Genomic DNA, 22,547 nt, shown 5'->3' with positions numbered 1-22,547 from the left:
ACCATTCTAAACACTGAGTTTGTCAAATGTGCAACTATTTCTAAAATAGAGCATATGAAAGTATGTTTCCATTCATTATAAAACAAGAAAACATTGTGCCCCACAATGACTGCTAATGGGACGTTTGAATATCAGATTGTGGACCACTAGGAATGATAATGGAATTCTTTCACCGTTGATAATCACTTCTTTCTAATGCTCTGATACAGAGATATTTGTCACATTTTGAACACTGCTGAAAGGGTGTGGGGTAATACAGAAAGGTCTTTTAGTGTGGTTGACCATTCAAAACCTTTCAAAGGAAGAAAATGCACCATTTTAGCTTGAAATGTTGTAAGCTTGAAATCCTGCAGGCTCTGGTTTGGAAGAAAGAGACAAACATCATCTTTGGGCTGATGTCACAACAAGTAAGAGAGGAATACGTTTTCAAAGTCTGAACAGTCAGAATGAAAACTAAGCTTTACAGAAAGATGTGTATACAGAGAATACATGATAAGTTAAAATATAAAAAGTAAACTCCCGACACGTCTGGCCAACTTCCTAAAGTTCCTTTTTACGAAAAACATTCTTTGTCAGGAATTTTCACTGTATCACATGTTTGATGCCGTGGTTTACTTAATGTATACTCTTCTGTTATACATAATTTGGGGGGAATGTATCCCTTGTGCTGGGACGTTTAGCACTTTAGAGGTTACGTTTTGTACTGTTGTCTAGGTATTTTTTTAAATGAATATTGATGACATTTTTGAATAGCTAATTTCTTATATTGTCTACTAATATCTTAGTAGACAGAGTAGTTTAGTAGACCGTTTTAGTACATCATTTGGAGCTAAGAATACAAAATCTAAGATCTACAGTTTGTTACATTTCACTGAGGGTGTGTCCATTGTTGCTCGGTGGCCTCGGTGGGAATCAGATTTCTGATCTCGGCAGCTGAACGCCATACTGCGCTCGCTGAGTTGCAAAATGCCAGACTACTGTATTAATCAAGCAGGAAGTGGTTGCCACCCTTTATCAACTGGCATATCTGACTCTTTCTTTTGTGTGTCTGAGCCAGCAATCACAGTGAGTCAAGCATCCTAATGACTCTCCAGGCCGGCCACTGGTCCCCATGGCAGCCTCCACAGCCGGCAGGGGCCCAGTAGGAAAGAAGATTGGAAAGAAAAAGCGATGTAGGTCAGCACAAACGAGGCATCTTTTTAAAAAAAACCTGTCAGATCCAAGTCTGGAGCTCATTCACCATTTCCCTGGTTGCTGCTACTGGCTTCGAGCAGAGAGCTGATACGAGAGAACCCGTGAGAGGAGGGGGGGGGGGGGGGGGGGGGCGTCACAGCGAAGGTGACAGTCAGTACAAAGCAACGTGTTGTTCAACAAGTATTGACTATTATCTCCAATGTTGAAAATACTATGACATCACTAAAGGTTCTTTATGCACAAGCTTGATTTACAAAAACAGCAACTCCCCTGTGGATAAATCTCAATAATAAGGCAGCAGGCGTCTATTCAAAGAGCATCAAGCCTGTCGAACACTGTAGATGACTCCATTAGTTGTATTAGCCTGCTTGTTGAGGGGGGCGGAGGTCGGGTGATTTGTCCCTGTTGGTGGGGAGCGCTGAGTGGGCTGACATTGGAGCCGAGGCCTCATCCATCATAGGACGCAGGACCTATATTGTGTTTCATGGTCTCCTAGGGCGAGTGTATGATCAGCAAGACCCAGATACAGTAATGTTTATGGAGACACTTCCTATCCATGCTGGTAACCCTCATCCCTCATGTTCTCACCCATCCATCCACTCGCCCTCTGTCTCTCATTCCTCTCCTCGTCCCCTCATCAATTTCCTCTGCAGCCCGCATTTTGTTTTTCAATTAGACGTTTTCTCATCTCTTCTTTATTCCCTCTCCACCTCTGCCTTCTCTCTCAATCTCCACGCTTTATTTAATTTCATCTATTAAACTTTTTTTTTTTTCCCATCCTTTCTGCTTTTCAATTCCACTATCTCCTTATTCACCTAATCCGCCCTCTCCTGAGGGTGTTGACTGTGGTTGTGATTTGATGATGTCACAGTACACTCCTCTGTCAGTGCACATGACTGTCAGCCCGGCCTCTGATAAATCTGCTCCTCGTGGGCAGTTTTTATTCACTAGTATACAGTTTATCTTCTCACGTGCCCATGAGCTCTCTGTAACATCCCTTTATTAGGATTAAATGTCTGTACTTGGATAACATTTGGCTCCCGATATAGATACAGAACACAGTTTTATGCTCACCCAAGCTACACTTCTTGTCTGTTTGATTTATCTTAATGATTAAAGGCAATATTATTTTCATATTGTTTTCCCACATGAAGCCAGCTATGAAAATAAAAGCAATACATCTTTTTACTTTTATCAATTATCTCATTTCCTAAGGAAGCTTATCTTAATTATGTTTGCATGGCATCTAGAGAATAAAACTAAGGGTGGAAACTAACTAAAACTGATAAAAGGGACCAATACCAACACCATTTTTAAAATTAGCTCGATCTACCATTTTTTATTAGGGACCTATTTCTTCTGTCTGTTATCAGTTAGCTAGTACACAGTGGACTTAACAAACATTTAAATTCAGTCTTCCAGAGATAACATATATTTTATTCCAAGTTAAGGAAGTGTTTACATTTGACTCATAATTTGTTGATTTCTCTTGTGGAGTGACTATTTTATTCATATTTTCTATCTTTATTTACTAAAGTGTGGACCGTGTATCAGACCTAAACAAAGTTAAACTGAGCTACAGCAACTACAGACAGTCTAAAATCTCTTGGTGAAAGCGGCCCCTGGAATTGTATCCGAGTCCTCTACAGCAGTGGTTCCCAAACTTTTTGTGCCCAAGGCACACCAAAGGACAAGTAAAAATCTCAAGGCACACCTATTGTGCAAAATAGCCCTTATAACACGTGTTATCACTCATATCATGTAAAATATCTGTAAATGTGCATAATTATTTACTAATGCCAAATAAAATGTGACAAAGACAACTATATTACTCATGAAATATTTATTAACGGAATATTTCAGAAATTAAATTTGAAACTTTATCAAATTAGGCTTCATCAAATCAGCAACACACTCATTTAAACCAGACAGGTCACAAAATAAAAAATGAGGCAAAGACTCAGCAGAAATTCAGCACAGAGAACTGTCAATGCAAGGAAGCTGCACTGTCCATGGGCCTGAACTACAAATTATAAATGTAACATTTCAGCAATCAGCATTGAAACATGTGCTATTTGCCGATTTACAAATTAGTGAGATACATGTGCCTGTCGGGGCGCGCAGATTTTTTGAATCCTTGGTGGCACTGAGGAGAGGGCCACTCGCAAGTCCTGTTCAACAGAGAGCTGTGACCTCCTGTTGTTCTTCATGTAAACCAGAGTAGAGAACCGAATCTTGTCTGTGGAGGATAAAATGTTTTCATTCCTGCCCTGAAGCTTGGCGTTTAACTCGTTGAGATGCCCAAATATGTCTGCGAGGTAAGCCAGCCTGGCGCACCACCTCTCATCCGCGAGCTTGTCTTTATGTGGGACAGCGTGTTCACGTGAAAACTCCAAAAGCTCTTCCCGAAGCTCATAAAGACGGGATAGGACTTTCCCCCGTGACAGCCAACGTACGTGGAGGATCAGGCTTTGGTGGTCGGCTCCCATCTCGGCGCACAGCTGGGAGAAGAGGCGAGATTTCAGGGACCTTGATTTGATGTAATTCACCATCTTCTCCCGTAGTATGGCTTTCCATTTCTTTGCAGAAGAAAAACGTCTCTTTGATAGAGTCAGCATCAACATATCTGACGTTTGCCAGAAGTTGGGCAGCCCCACTTATGTCAGTAGATTCGTCTATTTGTATAGGGGAAATCTGCCGCTCGCCTGCAGTGCCATAAGACAGGTAACTTTCATGATACTGTCTGCTGACAGTTTTTTTCCTCTTTTCTTTCGGTGGTGGGTTGTCGGCAGTCTCTGCACTGGTGGTTGGTAGTTTGCTCCGCACAAGAAAGCGCTCCATTTTCCCTCTTGCGTGTTTCTGTTTTAATGTTGTCCTTCAGCCTTCGATGTGTCACGGTCTTATAATTCCCACCTGTGCAACTGCGTTAACAGCGAAATATGGGGTTCTGTGAGGATTTTTTTTTAAAGAATTGTTTTTAGGTATAGAGTTTGCCTCTGTATTATGAAATGAGTGCATACAAAGTACTGATATAGTAAATAAAAAAATAATTATTTTTGTGTAGTTGTATATTGCAATAATAATGTATGGTTGTCACAAAATCCCACGGCACACCCGGACTTGGCACACCGTTTGGGAACCACTGCTCTACAGTATGTGGTTTGGGTTAGACAACAAACACACATTAGTTAGGGTTAGAAAAACATTTAGTTTTCAATTAGGTAAACATTCAGTTGGCTTCACATCACTGTTGATTTTTTTGTATTAAAACAATACCATGGATGATTCCTTTCCCTAAACTCAACTAAAGGCTGTGAGTGCCTCAACAGAACTATTTAAAGTTGTTATCATGCATCAGCTGCTATAGTGGCTGTTCAAAACAAATGAAGTATATTGAATGCAAACATTTTGCAGATACCTTCAGTGAGTTTGACTGATTCCTCATTATAATCCAGGCAGCATCTTCAAACAAAAAAAGGAAAACCCTTCCTCCTCGTTTCTTATGAAATGTAATTAAAATGCAACTTAAATAGAAATCAATATATTTTCAGATAAATGAAAGGTTTTTGCTATGATTTTACACGTTTGAATCACTGGGTCAGTTTGTTTTGGGTAGGGGAAGACCTCATTAAAACCTTCTGATGAAGAATGAAGGAATCCTGGAAACACTTCTTTTATTTTGATGAAAATGACAGAAAATGACGTGTGTGTTCAAAATGATCCATTCAATGCATTTTCTGGTGCACAGCATTTGAATTTTTTTTTCTTTTTATTGCAATGACTTCTTTGTCCTAAGACTTGTTATATTAAGAAATTAGAAACTGCCTGCTTCATTAAGTTCCATCTCTAAACAAACAGGTGTGCACAACAGACATGCCGGTAGTATTTCTATGTCTCAGATATGAAGAGGCATGAAGCAGGTTGGTATGGTTACAAAGATTTGATTATGACACGTGTGTGTGTTAAAACACTGATTTAGATTCTTGTCGTCCAGTGAATGTGGACTGCACGTTACTCTGCCTGCTCTGAATCTTCTGACCTTGTCTCTCTGCTTCAATAACCTCCTCCAGTCAATTCTCTTGTAATTACTTGCATGATATACCTTTATCATGCCTTAGTGAATGAAGCATTTACTTTTCCTTTTCAGTCTTTTTTAATCAATGTAAAACAGACTTTCCAATAGACCAAACGCATGTGACATATAGCAAGAGATAATGTGTTTCTGTATTGTCCCCTGGGATGTAATGACCTGCTTTGTCCAATAACACAGAAGATGGCTTACAACTCAATTCCAGATTGAGGCCATGAGGTCAGGAGTCAGGGTTTAGAGGTTCGATATGTCAGATCGAAGTGGTCGTTCTCCAGGGACGTCGCCTTCCGCCTTCAGGAGAGTCGAGCGTGTATGTGCTCATTTGTTGAGTTTTATAGACCTGCTGTTAGTTCATTTGCCTTTACAGTCAAACAAATGGAGTGATATACAGTGTGTTTCAGTCTGACGACCCAGACTGTTATTAGCAGGCGAAGAAGGTAGCCGTAATTGCTGATTTCTGTCACTGCCTGTTGTTTTGAGTATCATGGCTGGAGGCTATTCTGCACTTTTTTTTGCATTTATGAATCAGCCATTTTCAGCATGAGCTCACACACACCCAGGGGTTTGCTGTGGTGTTTTCCCAGGGTCACGGGGGGCTTCGAGAAGTGTAGGTATGAGGGAAGAGTGTGTTCCAGCAGTGTTTCAAAGTCTTTGGAAATGTGTGGTCACTTTGCCCTGTGGGCTTTTAGCTATTTTCAATATATGCCCCTCTCTGAGGAACTTCCTTGGATTCTCACTGCCCTCTTTTGAAGGCTCCTGTTACCATGGTTACTGCAACCCCCTGTAAAATACATGATGGTAGTGAGTACAACCTTAAGTGGGAGCACACTTTTCAGTAGTCATGGTTACAACAACCTCTAAAGAATGAATTATGTAAGGGGTGTTTTAGACGAGATAGTCACCAACATCAAAGGGGCAACAAATTATGTTTCCTTCTGTTGGGACAAACTCCAATGTTCACCACCAGACTGTTGACTTTATGGCTAGCTATCTCGGTAAATACGAATAAATAAATAAATACACTGCAGTGAGAATAATTCACTTGTTTTCAGTGAGAGTATTTCTGCAGCACTTATTATCATGTGAGGTTGAGATGTTATATAGCACCAGTGGCCTGCTGCATCTTGCATGTGTGTGTGTGTGTGTGTATATGTGTGTGTTCAGGAGTGTGTATATTTGACAGCGAGTAAATGTGTATATTTACATGCATGGATAAACTCACCTCACTGCCGCACCCAACCGCTCCGCGTCCCGCAGGCCATTGCAGGGTAAACAGTATTGATTTGAGGACACTCTGTGCAGCAGCCACTCTTTATTTGCCTTTCATGTCACCATACGTAAATCTGCGGTGACTTTGACAAGCAGACACTTGTTTAAAACAAAATCCTCTAGGGATGCAGGGTGCTGGTGGAACAAGTGTGTTTTTTATTCTGATGTATCCCTTAATTGTATGCCCTAATTGTATGCCCCAGCTTAAAGAATCAGGGATTATATAGAAATAATTTTGACTGCTGAAACTTGTTGGCTGTTCATATTTTAAAATGGTACATCATGCAAACAAAAAGCAATCAATTGAATTTGAGAAAAAGAGAGAAGTGCAGGAGAGAAGAGGAAAAAGCTTGGCAGTTAATGATGCTATGTTTTGAGCCAATAAATAAGGTCATCAACCTGAAATGAGAAGGGTACTTTGCTTTGATTTGCTTGCTACTACTTTAATAAAACCCTCTCTCTGGCTTTGATTTTCTATTTTTTTAGATCTTCAGATCTCCTCCTGATTACCACCCAGTTTGGACATGAAGTCTCCTCTCTAACACAGTTGTTTGATCAGTTACCTGTAGTCCTTCCAACTACCAGCATAATAACAAAATATCTGCTATGCTCATATATTGTCCAAACCTTTTTTTGCAGAATCATACTCCGATGTTCCTGGTGCGACTGACAGCCTTTGGCTTACACTGCATCAAATCTATATAAATATTACAGAACCAGTCAGACTCTCGGGTTGTTCAGTGCTCCCTCTTAGCTGGAGTACATGGGGCAGTGAAAATATTTACTGTTAGGAAAAAACCTGCATGGTATATGCAAGCCTGTATTAACTACAGCAGTTTTATATGCACTGTGTTAAAGTATTGCATGTGCGCTGCATGGCTGAGATGATTTATAGTCAAATATTCACATCAGAATGAAATATATTTATGTAAGGTTGATTGTTGAAGATTCATATGGTCACCGTCTCGTGTGTTGGGGGTTGAATGAGGAGGGTTCAATTGGCAGTCATTGAGCAACCAACCCTACTAGTTAGCATTTATAGACTCTTTGGGTAGAGACCCAGCTGACAGGCATATATTATGTGCTCTATAGTCAAAGTGGGGAATGCCTATAAAGGCGGGTACTTCCATTTGTTTTAAAACCAAATTAATTTATATTCAGAGGAGTCATTCACTTGGAGATTTCCTCAGCAAAGAACATTTGGAAAACCCAAACCTGCCTCCATTATGTCATATGTTATTGTCATTCACTCTAAACTTAAACCATTTTAACCAAATTATCAAATTTTCCGAAAGCATGATAATATGACCGTTATCCCATTATAAATCTATGGCTTTAAGTTTAAGATAATATTTGCACTAATCACACACAATCGTTATTAATCCTGCAGAATCCTCTTAATCATGTTTTCAGATGCATAAAATAATGATCATATAACCATTAATAATAATAACAAATGTAATTTGATTATTAATTTTGGTATTTATAGACTTCCTGTAATAGTAAATATTTTTAAAAGATCTGCATTGCTTTATAAGTTTACACATTTAGTATGAAAGGGCTTAAAATAGGTTAAACAGTGAGTATGATCTTGAACACTGCACCACAGTTCATCTTGAAGTAAGTGGCACAGCGAGATGGCCCCAGGTGTAATGTGTGTGACTGCCAGGTGTTATATAATTATTTTCAGTTAACACATTGTTCCCTGATGTGTCTGAGGCTGACATTAACAGCTGTAATTTGACGTTTTGCCCTTTCTCTGAACATCAGTTTGACCTGTTGGAGAAAAAATGCTCTAATGTTTCAGATGTATTAATCAGCTGATGCGTAAATAGTATAATGTGTTTGGTCTCAGACGAAAAACATTACATTTAATATTAAGTGTGCACTGCATTGTCGGCGCTCTGACCTGCAGATCACAGGAAATAAACGCAGAGTGACGAATCAGTTCTTTCTCTTCCACACCATATCCTTTTTTCCTTCTCACTCTCGCTCTGCTTTTACTTGTCTGTTTGCCGCACAAACCCTATCCATCTCTCACCCCTCCTTCACAGTCTCATTTTATTTTCTTGCCTGTGTAACGTGTCAGTTTGCTTCCTCTCCTCTGCAGCTGACTCTTTACCCAAACCAAACTTGCTCTGTTTTTCTCCAGGCTTTAATCCCACCACACTTCCTTGCTTCGATTTTTCTTCCAGCTTGTGTGTGTTATTTTGTGTGTCTCACATTAATTTGAGACCGCTACCTCGCTTTGTTCAATCTATTAATCCTCAGATTCTTAACAAAGACAAATCCTCTCCTTCACTTTTCCCAACCTCTGTGAACAGATAAGTCTTCAAATGTATCTTTTCTCTGAGATCATAATTCCCACAATGCCTTCTAATCTCACTTCTGCTTTGACCTGTTTGTTCTTACAGCTTACCTGCTTACTCGATCACTATCTCTTTCTCTCACTCTTTCAGTTTTTTCTTTCTGGGTCGTCTCTCTAAGTGCTCGTTAGTCTTATATGTCAATACACTTAAGTCTTTGTATATTTCCTGTTAACCAAATTGATGCATAATAGGAGCCAGGAGCCGTTTCTACTCTCTACCTAATATCGTTTTGTTTTCTCTTCCTTTTTTCAAGAATTATCTGTCATGATATATTATTATTTAGTTCTAAAGGTCCTGTTGTGTAAATTAGATTTTGGTTGATAGCCTGTGTGTGACAGATGCTGATGGAGTACGTTTCAAAATTGTGTATTTAGCTTTAATTATAAAATAATATATTTTTCTACATAAATGTGTTTGCTTAACCTTACAATGTTGCGGTCCACAGCAGTGAGACTCACGACTGCCTCTGTTGCTTGAGAGACATACACAATATTTATTAAGGCACTCAAAAATGACACTTTTAACAACATCTCAATCGACAACCAGGAGCATTAAAGTCATACTGTACTTGGCCCTTATAATATGCTTATTAACTTCCTGAGAATAAGATCAGAAGATTGATAACACTCACATGTTTTAACAGTTATACAAAGCATCTGGCTGAAGAAGAGCTTATCATAAAAAGTGGAAACCAAAATGGAACAAACAGGATATAATGTGAGCTTTAGAGGTTCCTGTAGGAGGTGTTCCCTTTCTTCAGAGCTAGGCTAGCTATTTCCCACTTTTTTCACTCTTTATGCCTAGCTAAGCTAACTAATTGCTGGCTATTGCTACACATTTAGTGAGCTACGTGGATCTGACATCACTTTGCAAGCGCTCCTTCAAGAGTCTTCCATGACGGCCTCCACTCAAAGCTTCGACAACATTTAGGAACCAGGTTGCTACCATTCAGCCACAAGAGTGTTAGAGAGGAAAAGTGTTGGATGGGATGGAGGTAAAACATTCATTTTTGGAGCATGAGCATGTTAAAGGTCCCCTGTTATACTGTTTTTCATTACATTATTATAGGTCTCAGATATATACAAAACATTTCTCTGAAGTGTTTGGCCTCAAAATACCAAACAGATCATGCATTGTAGCATTTTTGAAACCCCTCTGTTTCAGCCCTGTTTCAAAAATGCTGATTGTCTGTCTTTTACTTTGGATGAAAATAAGGAGCCACTCCCCAAGCCCCTCTGAGAGATATTTGGTTAAAATGAACACAATGGTGCTCTAGGAGGAGATTCAGGCCCCGGCTCCACGGGAACGCATACGGCAAAACGCATCGGAGTAACGCAAACGCAAAAAAGCTTCCGCCCACACGCAATATACACCGGATTGTGTCAAGCTCCACGAGACGGCTCCGTTTACATCCAACCGCTGGAAAAGCTGCAGTACATATGCCGAGCCTGTACGTGGAGCTGTAACTTCCTCCACAAAAGCAGCAACTTCTTCCACAAAAGCAGCGAAGAAGAATGGTTGTCATGGCTGCACTTCTGTTTATTCTCCGCGGTGGGGGCCGAGGGATCCGGGCAGAGTTTTTCGCCGGTCAACGTGTGTTAAAGTTTAAATCTTCCGGACAAAATTATAAAAGTGCCGGTCAAAGGTCTTCTTTGTTATTTATTGAGCTTTAAAACAAATGAATAACGACGATATAATGATATATAATCATAAAATACACGGAGGTTGTCTCTTCTGACAGCGTCAGTGTCTGTCTCATGCAGCAGCTGATCCAGTAATGATGACTCGACAGTAAAAATAAACATATTTATAACTAGTTTAGGTAGTTTGAGAGGTAATTAAAATAGCTAAGGGTGATGATCTGACTTGAAGTGTGTGTTTTGCTCCCGCTGCATCACAGCGGGAGGAGCTGCGTGTCTCCGTCCTGTCAGATTAGACTTCACTCGCGTTTATGTCCATATCGAGATAAAGATAAATAATCTGAATTCAGTGTGCAGTGTACTTTTGCGGGGGTGAGCAGCAGAGGTGGGGAGAGGCGGGGCTATTGCGTCGTCATTATCAGAAACGGATGACCGTATAGGCTACCACACGGCCCCGTTGGACCCCCCAGAGCACTCCGTTCCCAGATCTATCCACCTTTGGACCCGTTGTCGTTTGCAGGGTCTGTTTCTACGTTTCCGTTACGGCGTCGTCGAGCTTAAAGGGCTATACGCATGAGAAATATGCGGATTCAACCCGTTTTCGTTCCCGTGGAGCCTAGGCCTCAGGTGATAAGGTGGGGGGGAGGTGTTACCTTGGTTGGTTATTGGCTAATGGTTACACAAGCCAGAAAATCGTTATGACATCATAAAGTGGCCAAAATCTGATCAGCTCATTTTCAGACAGGTTTTTATATAAATGGATCAGGACAAAAAGTGAGTGAATCTTTTTTCCTGAAACTTTCAGAATCTCTTTACACAGAGGGGACACATGTTTATGTATAAAAGACATAAAAAAGTGGATTTTGCATAATAGGTGACCTTGAATATGTGTGTGTTTGTGTCCATTAAACAGGACTCCAGGTAAAGCAGGCAGCAGCCCCAGAGGTCAGACCCCCGACGAGAGCGGCCGCCGCCACGATGCCAACTCCTCCGTGTCTGACCTGGCCAACTCCGTCACCAGTGACATGGTAACACCTACTATCAACACGGTATATCTGAAGCCCCGCGACACACGTGTTATTGATACACCACTTGCTCATCTGTGGTCTGTCTGTTTCCTGCATGGCTGATAACTCATCCATATTAAGAGCAGGAGGACTGCTGTCAGCAAAACCTTTTAAATCATAATAAATGAGACGGCTGAGAGACTCGAATGATGCTTCCAGATCATCTTTCATAATCTAAGATGAAAGTAACATGCATGCCTTGTGACAAGGAAGTAGACAATGAATCAAGGGGATAGAGAAAATAGGACCTTAATGTTTATGTAATTAATCACCTTCATGTTTGTTTTTAAGTGATAGAAAAGCTATTAAAATAAGTTTAAATAAACCAGAATTATCCTTTTTTTAGTCATTTCACATGAGGTGTTTACATTTATCTGTCTTCCGCCTACTGTAAATAAAGGTGTTCTGGAACAAAAAGTGAAAAAAGAAAGCCTACTCACTTTGGTTCAATTCAGAGACATCCTTTGAGAAGTGTTTCCTCTTCACAAGTCTTTCATCCCTCAAAAAGTACTGTTTTCATCCCACTCACCTGTAGAACATCACAGTTAGTTTTTCTGCCATGCAGTCTCTCAGCCAACTGAAACATACAGTAATCATCACCCTGGAGGGAGACACTGCGAGGGTGGGGGGGGGGTTTCTGTGCGTCTCTTCAGCGAGGTTCGGTAATTAGCTGCGAAAGAACACGCAGTGCTGTGGGTGCTGCGAGAATATGGCAGAGATGGGTATGAGCAGTGTGTAATTATGTGGGTCTCATGGTGTGTCTGAGGAACTCACAGTGGTGGCGCTTAATGATAATACTCATTCTGGGCAGTTTTGCCAAAGGCGTCTATATATTACACAACCCTCTTTCATGCTGAAAATACCCATCCTGCACTTTTGAGCCACTTGTGCTGTTGTAGAAAAAGCAGTGGCGGTGTATATGGGGCTTTTTCTCATAGACTAGAAAAAAAGGGTGCAGAGAAATGGCATTGAACGTCAGAGTATATATATCCTAACCTCTCAAGCGTCTCAGGTGATAGGGGCTGGGGGAGGATGGGTGGGGGTCCTGTCAGCATCACATGGCTCTTATCAGGATGTACTCTGACACTGCATTCATTTTTTGAGATGCTCACAGAGCCAGCGATAGTGTGGTGTGAATGTGTATTTCCCCCTGTGTCAAAGCACATCCACACATCTGCAGAAGGTTATAAGTGCTTCAGGCTGCTGATGGTTTATTTTCTTCGGGGGCTGGTGGGTGTGTCAACATGTTAAAAGACCAAAACCAGCTATGCGTAGCTCGGTCTCTCAGTGTTTGTTGACTTTCTCCAGCCTACAATATCTGTGGCACAGAAAACATAAGCTAAATCTTTAAAAAATTGATGATGGATACTAGGGATGCCAGAAACTGACCATGATCAAAATCGAAAATCGGACAGCCCTGGCGAATATTAATCGATTATTATTATTATAATATTTGACAAATAAACAACAGTGCCAAACATTTTTTTTTTATAGAAGAACAAGTTAGTCAGTACAACATTTTGGACAGCAATTGAGTTCAATGGCACAGAGGAATATGTAAAATAGACAATAAGTGTCAGTAGGATGTTGTTTTCTGTATTTGAAATAATTCTTTCACAGCAAAAATGTAAAATATCACCTCATTTATCCTTCAAAGGCTTGTTTAGACCGGCCGTGTTTTTTTCTCTGAAATAATTTGTATTTACTGGGATGTTTAGGTTTAAAAAAAATATATATAATAGAGAAGAATTTAAAGAATCGAATGAGCATGGAGGACTAGGAAAAAAGAGACAGCGCCAAACTCAGTAAAGGGGGAAAGCAATTTAGGCCAGCTGTTGGGTGGAGGACTGCATAATGAAAAGTGATCATATTCAGCATGGAGAATGAGGCTGAGCAGCGCCATCAGAAATATGTGGGAGAATACAGAATTGGATATTACATTTCTGGAACTGCTCCTTGAGTAATGTCTCTAGCGCTTCCCCCATCAGATATAACTTTTAAACTGGATTTCTCTCACTCCCTCCAGGCCACGCCACCATCCGTCACAGGGTCTGTCTACCAACAGATAATCTGCCTCTCATCTCCACACAGCCATGCACAATTTCTGCCTTTATCACACAGCTAACAGCAGCCATATGGCACCATATTATGCTAATTGCCAGTTAGGAGCTGGGTTTTTAATATTGAAGTGCAAAATTAGCGCCACCTGTGGATTGGAGTCCAATATCCTCTTTTAGTATGAACACACCTGTCAGATAAAAGTGGCCCGATTCTTAAAATATTACATTTTGTATAAACTTAAACAAGAATGTCAGTTAATGGTGTTCACATGCTTAAAACATATTCAGATAAATGCAACACCCCTGCAATAAATCCTACTTTCATAAAGTTGAATCAGTTAAATGTTTAGAGATGTGATCTTATTTTGTAGTTGTCCTTGACATTTGTTCTTGACCACCTGTAGGCAAAACTATTTAAATGAAGGTCTTCTTGCTTGATTTGTTCTGGAGCCTTTAAATGTGTCACATGGTATTTATCAAGAAATGTAGTTTCCTCAGTTTCCGAACTTTAAATGTTCAAATATTCTCTGATTCTGAGTAAATACAAAAATCAGTTCATCACTCATTCACTACTCCATATTATATAAAAGACACACAGGTGGGTGCGCAGCTTTTGCGGCCACTTAACCTGTGCAAATAACACAACGAAAAACATTGTTATTTTCAAAACACTAATCACAACTAACTGCGCTGCTGGGCAAATTCCATTTTATTGAGCCTGTGCCATTTGCATTTATTTAAATGATAAAATATGCATACATTTGGCGCAAAATTGGCCCCTTTCAATGCAAATGAGCCTCATTTCAAGAAAGATCCAATTCAGGTCAGCGCTAATAGCGAAAGTAAATGATGAGGGTCTTCAGAGGGTTGGTGAAGCGTGTTCAGACTTTACAGAGATCATGTCAGCAGTGATTGTAGCCAGGCCAAGGCGTCGCCATGCTTCGCTTAAACTCATTTATTTTAGGATGCGGTGACAGGATGGAATGACTGTTGTTGTCATAAAAGATACATAAATAAAGCTCCACTACATGTAAAAAAAATGTAAATACAGGAGATTAATATCACTGAGAAACAAGGATCAAGGATTAACATTACGAATAAACACATTATTTCTTCCCTCTGTCTCTTCAAAAAAGCGCATGTTGGGGGATGTTTGTGCTGTAACATGATTATCAAAACATCCTTTGTTAATCAGACCACAGTCAGGGCTGAAAGGTGCAAATGATTCACAAGTCCTTTTACTATCAGCGGCCACAATCCATTGTCTGTGAATTTGCTCTTCAGTAACAGTGAGCTGTTAACTGAGATTTCAAGTATCATTTATTACACTTATTTTGCGTCATCACGGACAGATGTCATGTTACCTGACTGTAACATATCACATCTGTAAGAGGCACTCCATGGCATTGTGCAGTCGTACTTACTTTTTTTGTGGTTGTTCGGCTCTAGTTGGTGTTACTGTATTGTATTGTAAGTGTTATACTGTAAGATGGTTTTAATATGTGTACATGTCATTTAGCTATATCAGTGAAGGTAATCAATAAACTTGGTTGATACATGATAAAAATAGTTACAAATAATTGTTTTCTCCTCTGTATTTGTAGATAGTGCTACAAATGTAATTTGCACGTCATATGAACAACACTAAATGTATATCTGGTTTTATCTTCTTTCAAAATAGAGTAATGAATAAGTAAATACTGCCTCCATTTCAATTAAGCTACCACATAGTTGAATAAAAACACTTATCTCCTCTTCCTCCTGTGTCTCTTAGCTGTCTCCAGGTTCGGAGGAAGATGACCACGAGGTTCCGGTGTGTGAGAAGCTGGGTCGTGTTCAGTTCAGTGTCGGATACAGTTTTCAGGACTCCACCCTTACTGTCAAAATCCTCAAAGGCCAGGATTTACCTGCCAAGGACTTTTCCGGCACCTCTGACCCGTTTGTCAAACTGTACCTGCTGCCAGATAAGAAGCACAAACTGGAGACCAAAGTCAAGAGGAAGAATCTGAACCCTCACTGGAACGAGACCTTCCTGTTTGAAGGTTTGTTAGAGGAAGCTTTCCTAATACATACATAATACATGACATAACAATGTTTGCACGTGCAGGCACTCACAGGCTTTTCCCTTTACATGAGCCTGTGACCTAAGATTTTCATCGTCATAACTACACTGTAGCTTTGTTCGTATGGCCGATAAAAGCCTTAAACCTTGAACCTTGAACCTTCACTGTGTCCTACTGGGACTGTGCTGTTTTTCAGGGTTCCCCTATGATAAGGTGGTCCAGAGGACTCTGTACCTGCAGGTTCTGGACTACGACCGCTTCAGCAGGAACGACCCCATAGGAGAGGTGTCCATCCCTCTCAACAAACTGGACCTGGCTAACATGCAGACTTTCTGGAAGGAGCTGCAACCATGTAGCGATGGCAGCGTGAGTAAGAAGGAAAACGGGGGAGGGAAGGAAGGAGGAAGAGGGAGGAAGAGGGAGGAGGGGGAGAGAGAGGATGGGACAGTATGTAACGGGTGATGTCATTCCTGGCTGCCGTGATGCTCTCAGGGGAAATGTGGCAACGTGCTGGTGGGAGAAGAGAAAGAAGGGAATAAGGAGAGGCTGACAGGTAGATGGAGACAACACAGATAGCCAGAGGACGAAACAGAAATACACAGAATGCAAACAGAAAGGAGGACGATGTGAAAACGGGATGAAGAAGTAAATAATTTGCTGTTTTTGTTTGTGATTTCTCCAGGGGAGTCGAGGGGATCTGCTTGTGTCTCTGTGCTACAACCCCACAGCCAACACCATCACTGTGAGCATCATCAAAGCCCGCAACCTCAAAGCCATGGACATTGGAGGCACTTCTGGTATAGACACTCCTTCCTCTCCCATGTCCTTCTATTGTCCTTAAACATTATTGATGCTCAAGTACTATCACTCAAATCCCTGATGAACTCATATTGAACTGTGGTAATTGTGGTAAACAGGAATAATACTAAACACATATCCCCCTCTCCTCAGACCCCTATGTGAAACTGTGGTTGATGCACAAGGACAAGCGTGTGGAAAAGAAGAAGACGGTGACAATGAAGCGCTGTCTGAACCCGGTTTTCAACGAGTCCTTCCCGTTCGACGTGCCTGCCCACGTGCTGAGGGAGACCACCATCATTATCACCGTCATGGACAAGGACAGGCTCAGTCGCAATGATGTCATTGGAAAGGTATCTTCGTCCCTCTTCTTCGCTTCTTCTTCCTCCTTCTTCTTCTTCTTCTTCTTCTCTTCCTCTGTGTTTCCTGACTCTGACAGACCATCAGCAGCTGATCACTGAGCCAGTCTCTACTGACCCCTGCTGGAACACTCAGCTATATTCTGCATTGTAAATTAATATATGAGAAGAACTCAAAACACTTCCTTTAGATTGTGAACCATGTTGCTTTTATCAAAACATACTAAAGAAAATAAGCATGATGTACAGGCAAATACAGGTCCGTGCACTTGTATGTTAATACAGCCACTCCTTAGAAAGGACATTGTCCATGTACACTAAATACAGAAAGTGTGTTAAGGTCTGTTATTTCTTATTATTTACTTTTTTGTCTCAGGATGTTTCCTGTAGACGGGCTCATCATGAAGAAAAATGAGTTTATTCAGGACCGAAAGAGTTTCCGCTATGCTAGCTCAACAATTAATTGGAATTAATTAGTTCAATGTATCAATTTAACACTCAGCTTCAGCTAAATTATTGCCAAATTACATTGCTACTTACAGAAAACTTCTTAGGAAATGTATTAGGAATTGACACACCCGTTAAATAATGCATTGCCTTACTTTCTGGCTGCTATTCCATTATTTCCTCCACATTTTTATCCTGTTACATATATATATATATATATACATGTATCATTATGCAACTCAAGCATCTCTTCAGCTCCAATTCCTTGTACATAAAGGCTGATTTGAATAATTTACATGTAATACTCATATCTCTAAGTATAGATACTGGAGGAAAGAGCTCTAACATATTCAAAAATGTATAATTTCTTAACAAAATATTGGAAAGACCCCAAAGCTTGTTTCTTCAGACACTGTAATAATACTCTTTGCGCTGTGTACTGGCAGGATGAGCCACCTCGCTCTCTGTCATTCATACACATCTTCAGTAATTGCCGTCCTAACCACATATATTATCTGCCTACACACAGCAGTAATAATATGGTGCCTATTATAACCACACTCATAAATAACTTCAAGCTGGTCGGAGGACAATGTACAGTATACTGTCACATGTACGGATCAGACGTTTCTTCCCACATAAGAATTACTTAAAGACTCATTGTTTGAACTTCATTAGAGTCAGCATTAGCCTTTCTCTGCGTATTTCAGAAAGTGAAATCTCCGAGTAAAATTCCGATTAGAGTGGCAGGCTTAGTGGTGAAATCACGACTAGACTTAACATTTGCTTACTCCTTTTTTTAGCGGGGATAAAGCTCCTTACAAATACACATCAATCTCTGTGTGACAGTACTCGGGTTACATTGACTCTCTCTTTCTCACAGATTTATCTTTCCTGGAAGAGCGGCCCTGCAGAGGTAAAACACTGGAAAGACATGATGGGTCGTCCTCGTAACCCCGTGTCCCAGTGGCATGCTCTGAAGACCTGAGGGACCTCAAACATGCCGACAGTGTTTTCTCCCCCTCACGATTCAGCCTCCCCTCAGCACATCCCCCTTACTCCCTAACTACAGTCTCGGGTGCAGACAATGTGTGTCATCTCTTTGTTCTCAGGCCTCTTTGATATCCTCCGCCCTCAGCCCTTGTGACAGCATCCTTACATTTGAACCCCTCATCAAGTTTAAATTCCCACCCGACCCCCGTCTCATCTCTTTTTCTGAACTTAAAAATGGCTTTGATGTCTTTACTCACTTCCTCCTTGTGGCCTATTTCTATGAGATTTTTTTTGTTCAGAAGCTCCTTGGTCTTTTTTCTCCCTTGTCAGCCATTCCCAGTGTTTAACATCAGAGCAGTACCTCTTGCCACCCATAAATACAAACTACCAACCAAAAATGGACCAAAATTATATTCCAACTATTCTCTGTGGCGGCAAGACTGCAGCACTCAATCCATTTACCCACTTCACCTGATGAAGCAATGAGGAATGCTACGCTCTGCACCTCGCCTCTTCTTTACAGATATTTTCAGTTCCTGTCATTATTCCTCCATACCCCCAAAACGCCTGAACAATCAGGAAAACCGACACAGGCAATGGAAGAGTGATGGGTGTTATTTATGATGGAATCGGACTCTTATCACCCTGTTCATTTGTTTGATATTTTCTCACTTTTCCCTGTTTTTCTGGCACCACTGTAATAATTGTCCCTTGGCTGGAACCCTTTGTTGTCTGTGTGTGATGTGGGTGATGTGCTGTAACCCCAAATGAAGATCTTCATGGAAAAAAAAGGATGTCAACATTTAATGCTGACCAGTGTCAGAAAAAAAAAGTTCCTTTTTTTTGGAAAATAATTCCCGATGGACAGAAAAAAAGTGATTAATGTTGTGTTTTTCTTTTTTGGTATTAAAAAAAAACGTAGAGAATCAACCTGTTCTTCCAGACACAGAAAATAAGCAAAAAGCCAACTTCCATGTGTGTGGAAGTGTGAGTGTGTCAATGTGGGGGTGTGTGTGTGTCTGCGTGTTTGTGTGTGTGTGTGTGCGTGCGTGCATATGTGTGAGTGTGTGTCAAGGAGTATTTTGGACATGAACAGCTTAATTAGGATAAGACTAAGATATTGTTGAAAACAGCCCTTGATAATAACAGTGAACGTAAGGTATTGTTAGAAGTCGTAGTGTTGAAGTTAGCTGAAGGCGAGGGGAGGTCACTGAGGTTAGGGCCGGTCCACCTAAATCACAGACACGCATACATACAGTATTTTCTAATTTGCCCCTAAGCCAGGCAGATAGTTTCAGATGTATATGTTGTGGGTTTGATCCCCTGAAATTACCACCGCCGCCGTAAATACAAAGAGATAAATAGGATTTCAATATGATGCTCTGCCTCTGAAATGGCTTCAGAGACAGCAGCATGTCTCTCCAGAAACAATGTTCTGGTTAATCTCATAATCCACAAACCCCACAGTGAATTGTTTTCACTGGGACTGGGAGAAGGCGGTGAAAATGGCTAAATTTATCTTTTGAGCTCAACAAACAAAATGAACCTCCATCACATTTCTTTGGAGGGAAGGCTGTCAGCAGCACAACAGAAACTCCAACTGAAACTCCCTGCATGGCTTGATATCAAGAGGGGTTCTTGTACTCGTGATAAAAAAACTCAATGTCCCCTTACTAGCTTTTATTCCTACATTTTTTCAATCACAACTCACAGTTATTTAGAAGAAGACCAAACTAAAATGTGTCAACAGAGCCGCCTGACAATTGGTCAATATTGTGCAAGCCATGAATAGAACAACATTTTTAATGAGATGCAGTTCAAAGGAAAAATCTAGAAAGCTGATCTTTTATTTATTTCTCTCTCCTATAATCATAAAATGTGATTTAGGTAAACTGACAATTTATGATAGCCGGCAGTAAATGACTTTGTTAGGGTTATTGACTCTAATATATTGCTAAATCAAATGTAGATAACATTTTTCCATCATTAATTTGTGCATCAAAACACTCATTTTCACAGAGCACTATGAGTCCAAGGACAACATAAACATGATTTTAGTTTCTTGGGGTTTTAAAGTAAGTACAAAACAGTCTTCCAGGTGTTTGCCTCGCTGCCTGAGTGTGACCTCCCCCATGTAGACATTTGTGAATTACATGACAGTAATACTATTTGGGGGGAAAGTCTTTATACATTCCACTGTTCGTTTTGTCTACTGGAAGTGTGTATGTGTGTGAGTGTCAATATTTGAACTTGAGTTTGTGTGATTGTATTCTCTGTGAGTCCCTCTGTGTGTATATATCTGCACTGAGTTCTATTTTGCCAGTTTAATACAGAACATTGTTTACCGTTTTTATTCTGTATAAAACAATCCAGATGTACAAAGAGATAAGTTTTTTTAAAGTTGTCACTTCTTTAAAAATCACTGCACTTGTTGACAATGATGCTGGAACAAACCTCTCTTCGTGGCAGGGTTTTTTTCCTCGTGTGGTTTTCAAGAACGCTTGGCTTGAAAAGAGAAGCAGATCTGTTCCGCATGAGCTGAGAAGGAAGGTCGAAGGAAAATGTCACAAACAAGCTTTACGACAGATTCATAAAACCCTGTCTTTCTCCATACATAACGTTTAAGTTCAAACAGAAGCAGCTACAACATTTCGTCCCATCTGTCCTTTAGATCTGATTCACTAAGACCAAAAATAATGAAGGGTGGCACCTTAGCATCACAGCTGACGCTACCCAAACCCCCCCCCGGCGTGCACACATGCTTTCTGGCACAAAGTGTTCTGTGTGTGCCTTATACACCCTGCCAAGTCTCTTCACCATATGTGTTCCCCCGCTCCAAGTGTCATGGAGAAAGGGGGGAGAGGAAAAAAAGGTGAGACAGGAGATAATCATCACCTCTTTGCATCACTGTTAGCTACGTCTCAGGTCAGAGCAGAGCATCGGAGCATCCCAAAATAACCAGGAACTCAGTCACTGTCCGTCCTGTTGGCCTGTGTGTGAAACCAGGCAGTATTTCCAGTGCTGCTGACAAAGCATTACATTCCAAAGGCTTAGTGAAAGTCACGTTAACCAATGCAACTCAAACATTGGTTAACAACAGTCAGGTTTTGGTATATTTTAGATTTAAGAAATTGAGCTAAATCTTGCCTGTCTTTACCCGTCACTAGCCAAGTGCCAGGGACTGGTTACATTTTACTGGACAGGCTTTTCTGATTTAGGGCGTTCTCTTGGGGGACTGCTTGAGGCTAAAGAGAGGTTAACCAGCAACATTTTAATTTATAAACTGTATAAATGATTGTGAAGTGTCCTGTATGAAAAAAATATGAAAAAATCATCAGTATTTACTGGGGTTGTTGATATCTGTCTGTCCTTGGTATCACTCAGCCCTCTCTCACTCCCTTTTCTCTTTACACATCTGTGGGGTGCACAATGTTAAATATCAACCATTTATTTTTTTGAAATCTGTACAGTGTATATAAAAATATAAATGTGTATATAAAACAAAGATAATTCTGGTATTGTTGTGAATTTTTCAGAAGCTTTTTTAAAATGTATATTACAACATATACATGTATTCATAGATGGTTGTTGGTAACTAATTAAAACTCAGTCAAAATCCTACTTAAATAGTAATTAAGGTACACAAGTATGTACTACATTACTGATGAAGAAAAATGATAGACACTAATGCACCACCATGTGTAAACAGTATTATTTCATATTTATTTATTTATAGTTGTAGCATGACTTGGAGCTAGTTTTAACTATTGTATATACTATTTTAGGATATATATGTTTAGTACTTTTTGTAGTACAGTGGTTCTAAACCTTGGGCCCCTCCTAAAATTCACAAATTAAAAATGAAAAGGTTATGAAAAAATAAAGATGTTACCTCGAAAATGTCTTCAAATTAAGCCTTTAAGAAGAGGATAACGTAACTTGTTATATACTGTGAGGTATTTTAGACACTCAAACAACTATAACCAAGGGGTCGGCCGCCAAAATACAATATTTCCTTTGACTTGCAAAGGACTGTAAGTATAAAACGGAAGTAGTTAAGTAAAGATATATTGTAACTGTAAAGATGTGTGTACATTTAACACATTAATGTTAAGTGCAGTTTTCATCTAAGTCACACATGTCCGAGAGGCTTGCTGCTATCTCACTGTCAATCCCAGTTCAGCCAGATTTCGGCTGT

The 22,547-nt window shown here is 40.2% G+C and overlaps 1 protein-coding gene across 1 annotated transcript in view; it reads left to right on the top strand.

Annotated features, from left to right (window-relative positions):
- syt7b (synaptotagmin VIIb) overlaps positions 1-19,701 on the top strand; it is a 106,296-nt gene extending 86,595 nt beyond the window's left edge. The window contains exons 8-14 of the mRNA XM_034116172.1: positions 11,476-11,590; positions 13,945-13,950; positions 15,464-15,731; positions 15,949-16,118; positions 16,435-16,549; positions 16,704-16,903; positions 18,240-19,701. Coding sequence (XP_033972063.1) covers positions 11,476-11,590; positions 13,945-13,950; positions 15,464-15,731; positions 15,949-16,118; positions 16,435-16,549; positions 16,704-16,903; positions 18,240-18,344 — 979 coding nt within the window. The 3' untranslated portion in view covers positions 18,345-19,701. The remainder of the gene's footprint in view (positions 1-11,475; positions 11,591-13,944; positions 13,951-15,463; positions 15,732-15,948; positions 16,119-16,434; positions 16,550-16,703; positions 16,904-18,239) is intronic.
- The last annotated feature ends 2,846 nt before the right edge of the window (positions 19,702-22,547 follow it).

The sequence above is a fragment of the Trematomus bernacchii genome, unplaced genomic scaffold (genome assembly GCF_902827165.1).
Source record: "Trematomus bernacchii unplaced genomic scaffold, fTreBer1.1, whole genome shotgun sequence".
NCBI lineage: Eukaryota > Metazoa > Chordata > Actinopteri > Perciformes > Nototheniidae > Trematomus > Trematomus bernacchii.
The sequence above is the reverse complement of the archived record's forward strand: the minus strand, read 5'-3'. Positions and strand labels throughout refer to the sequence as shown.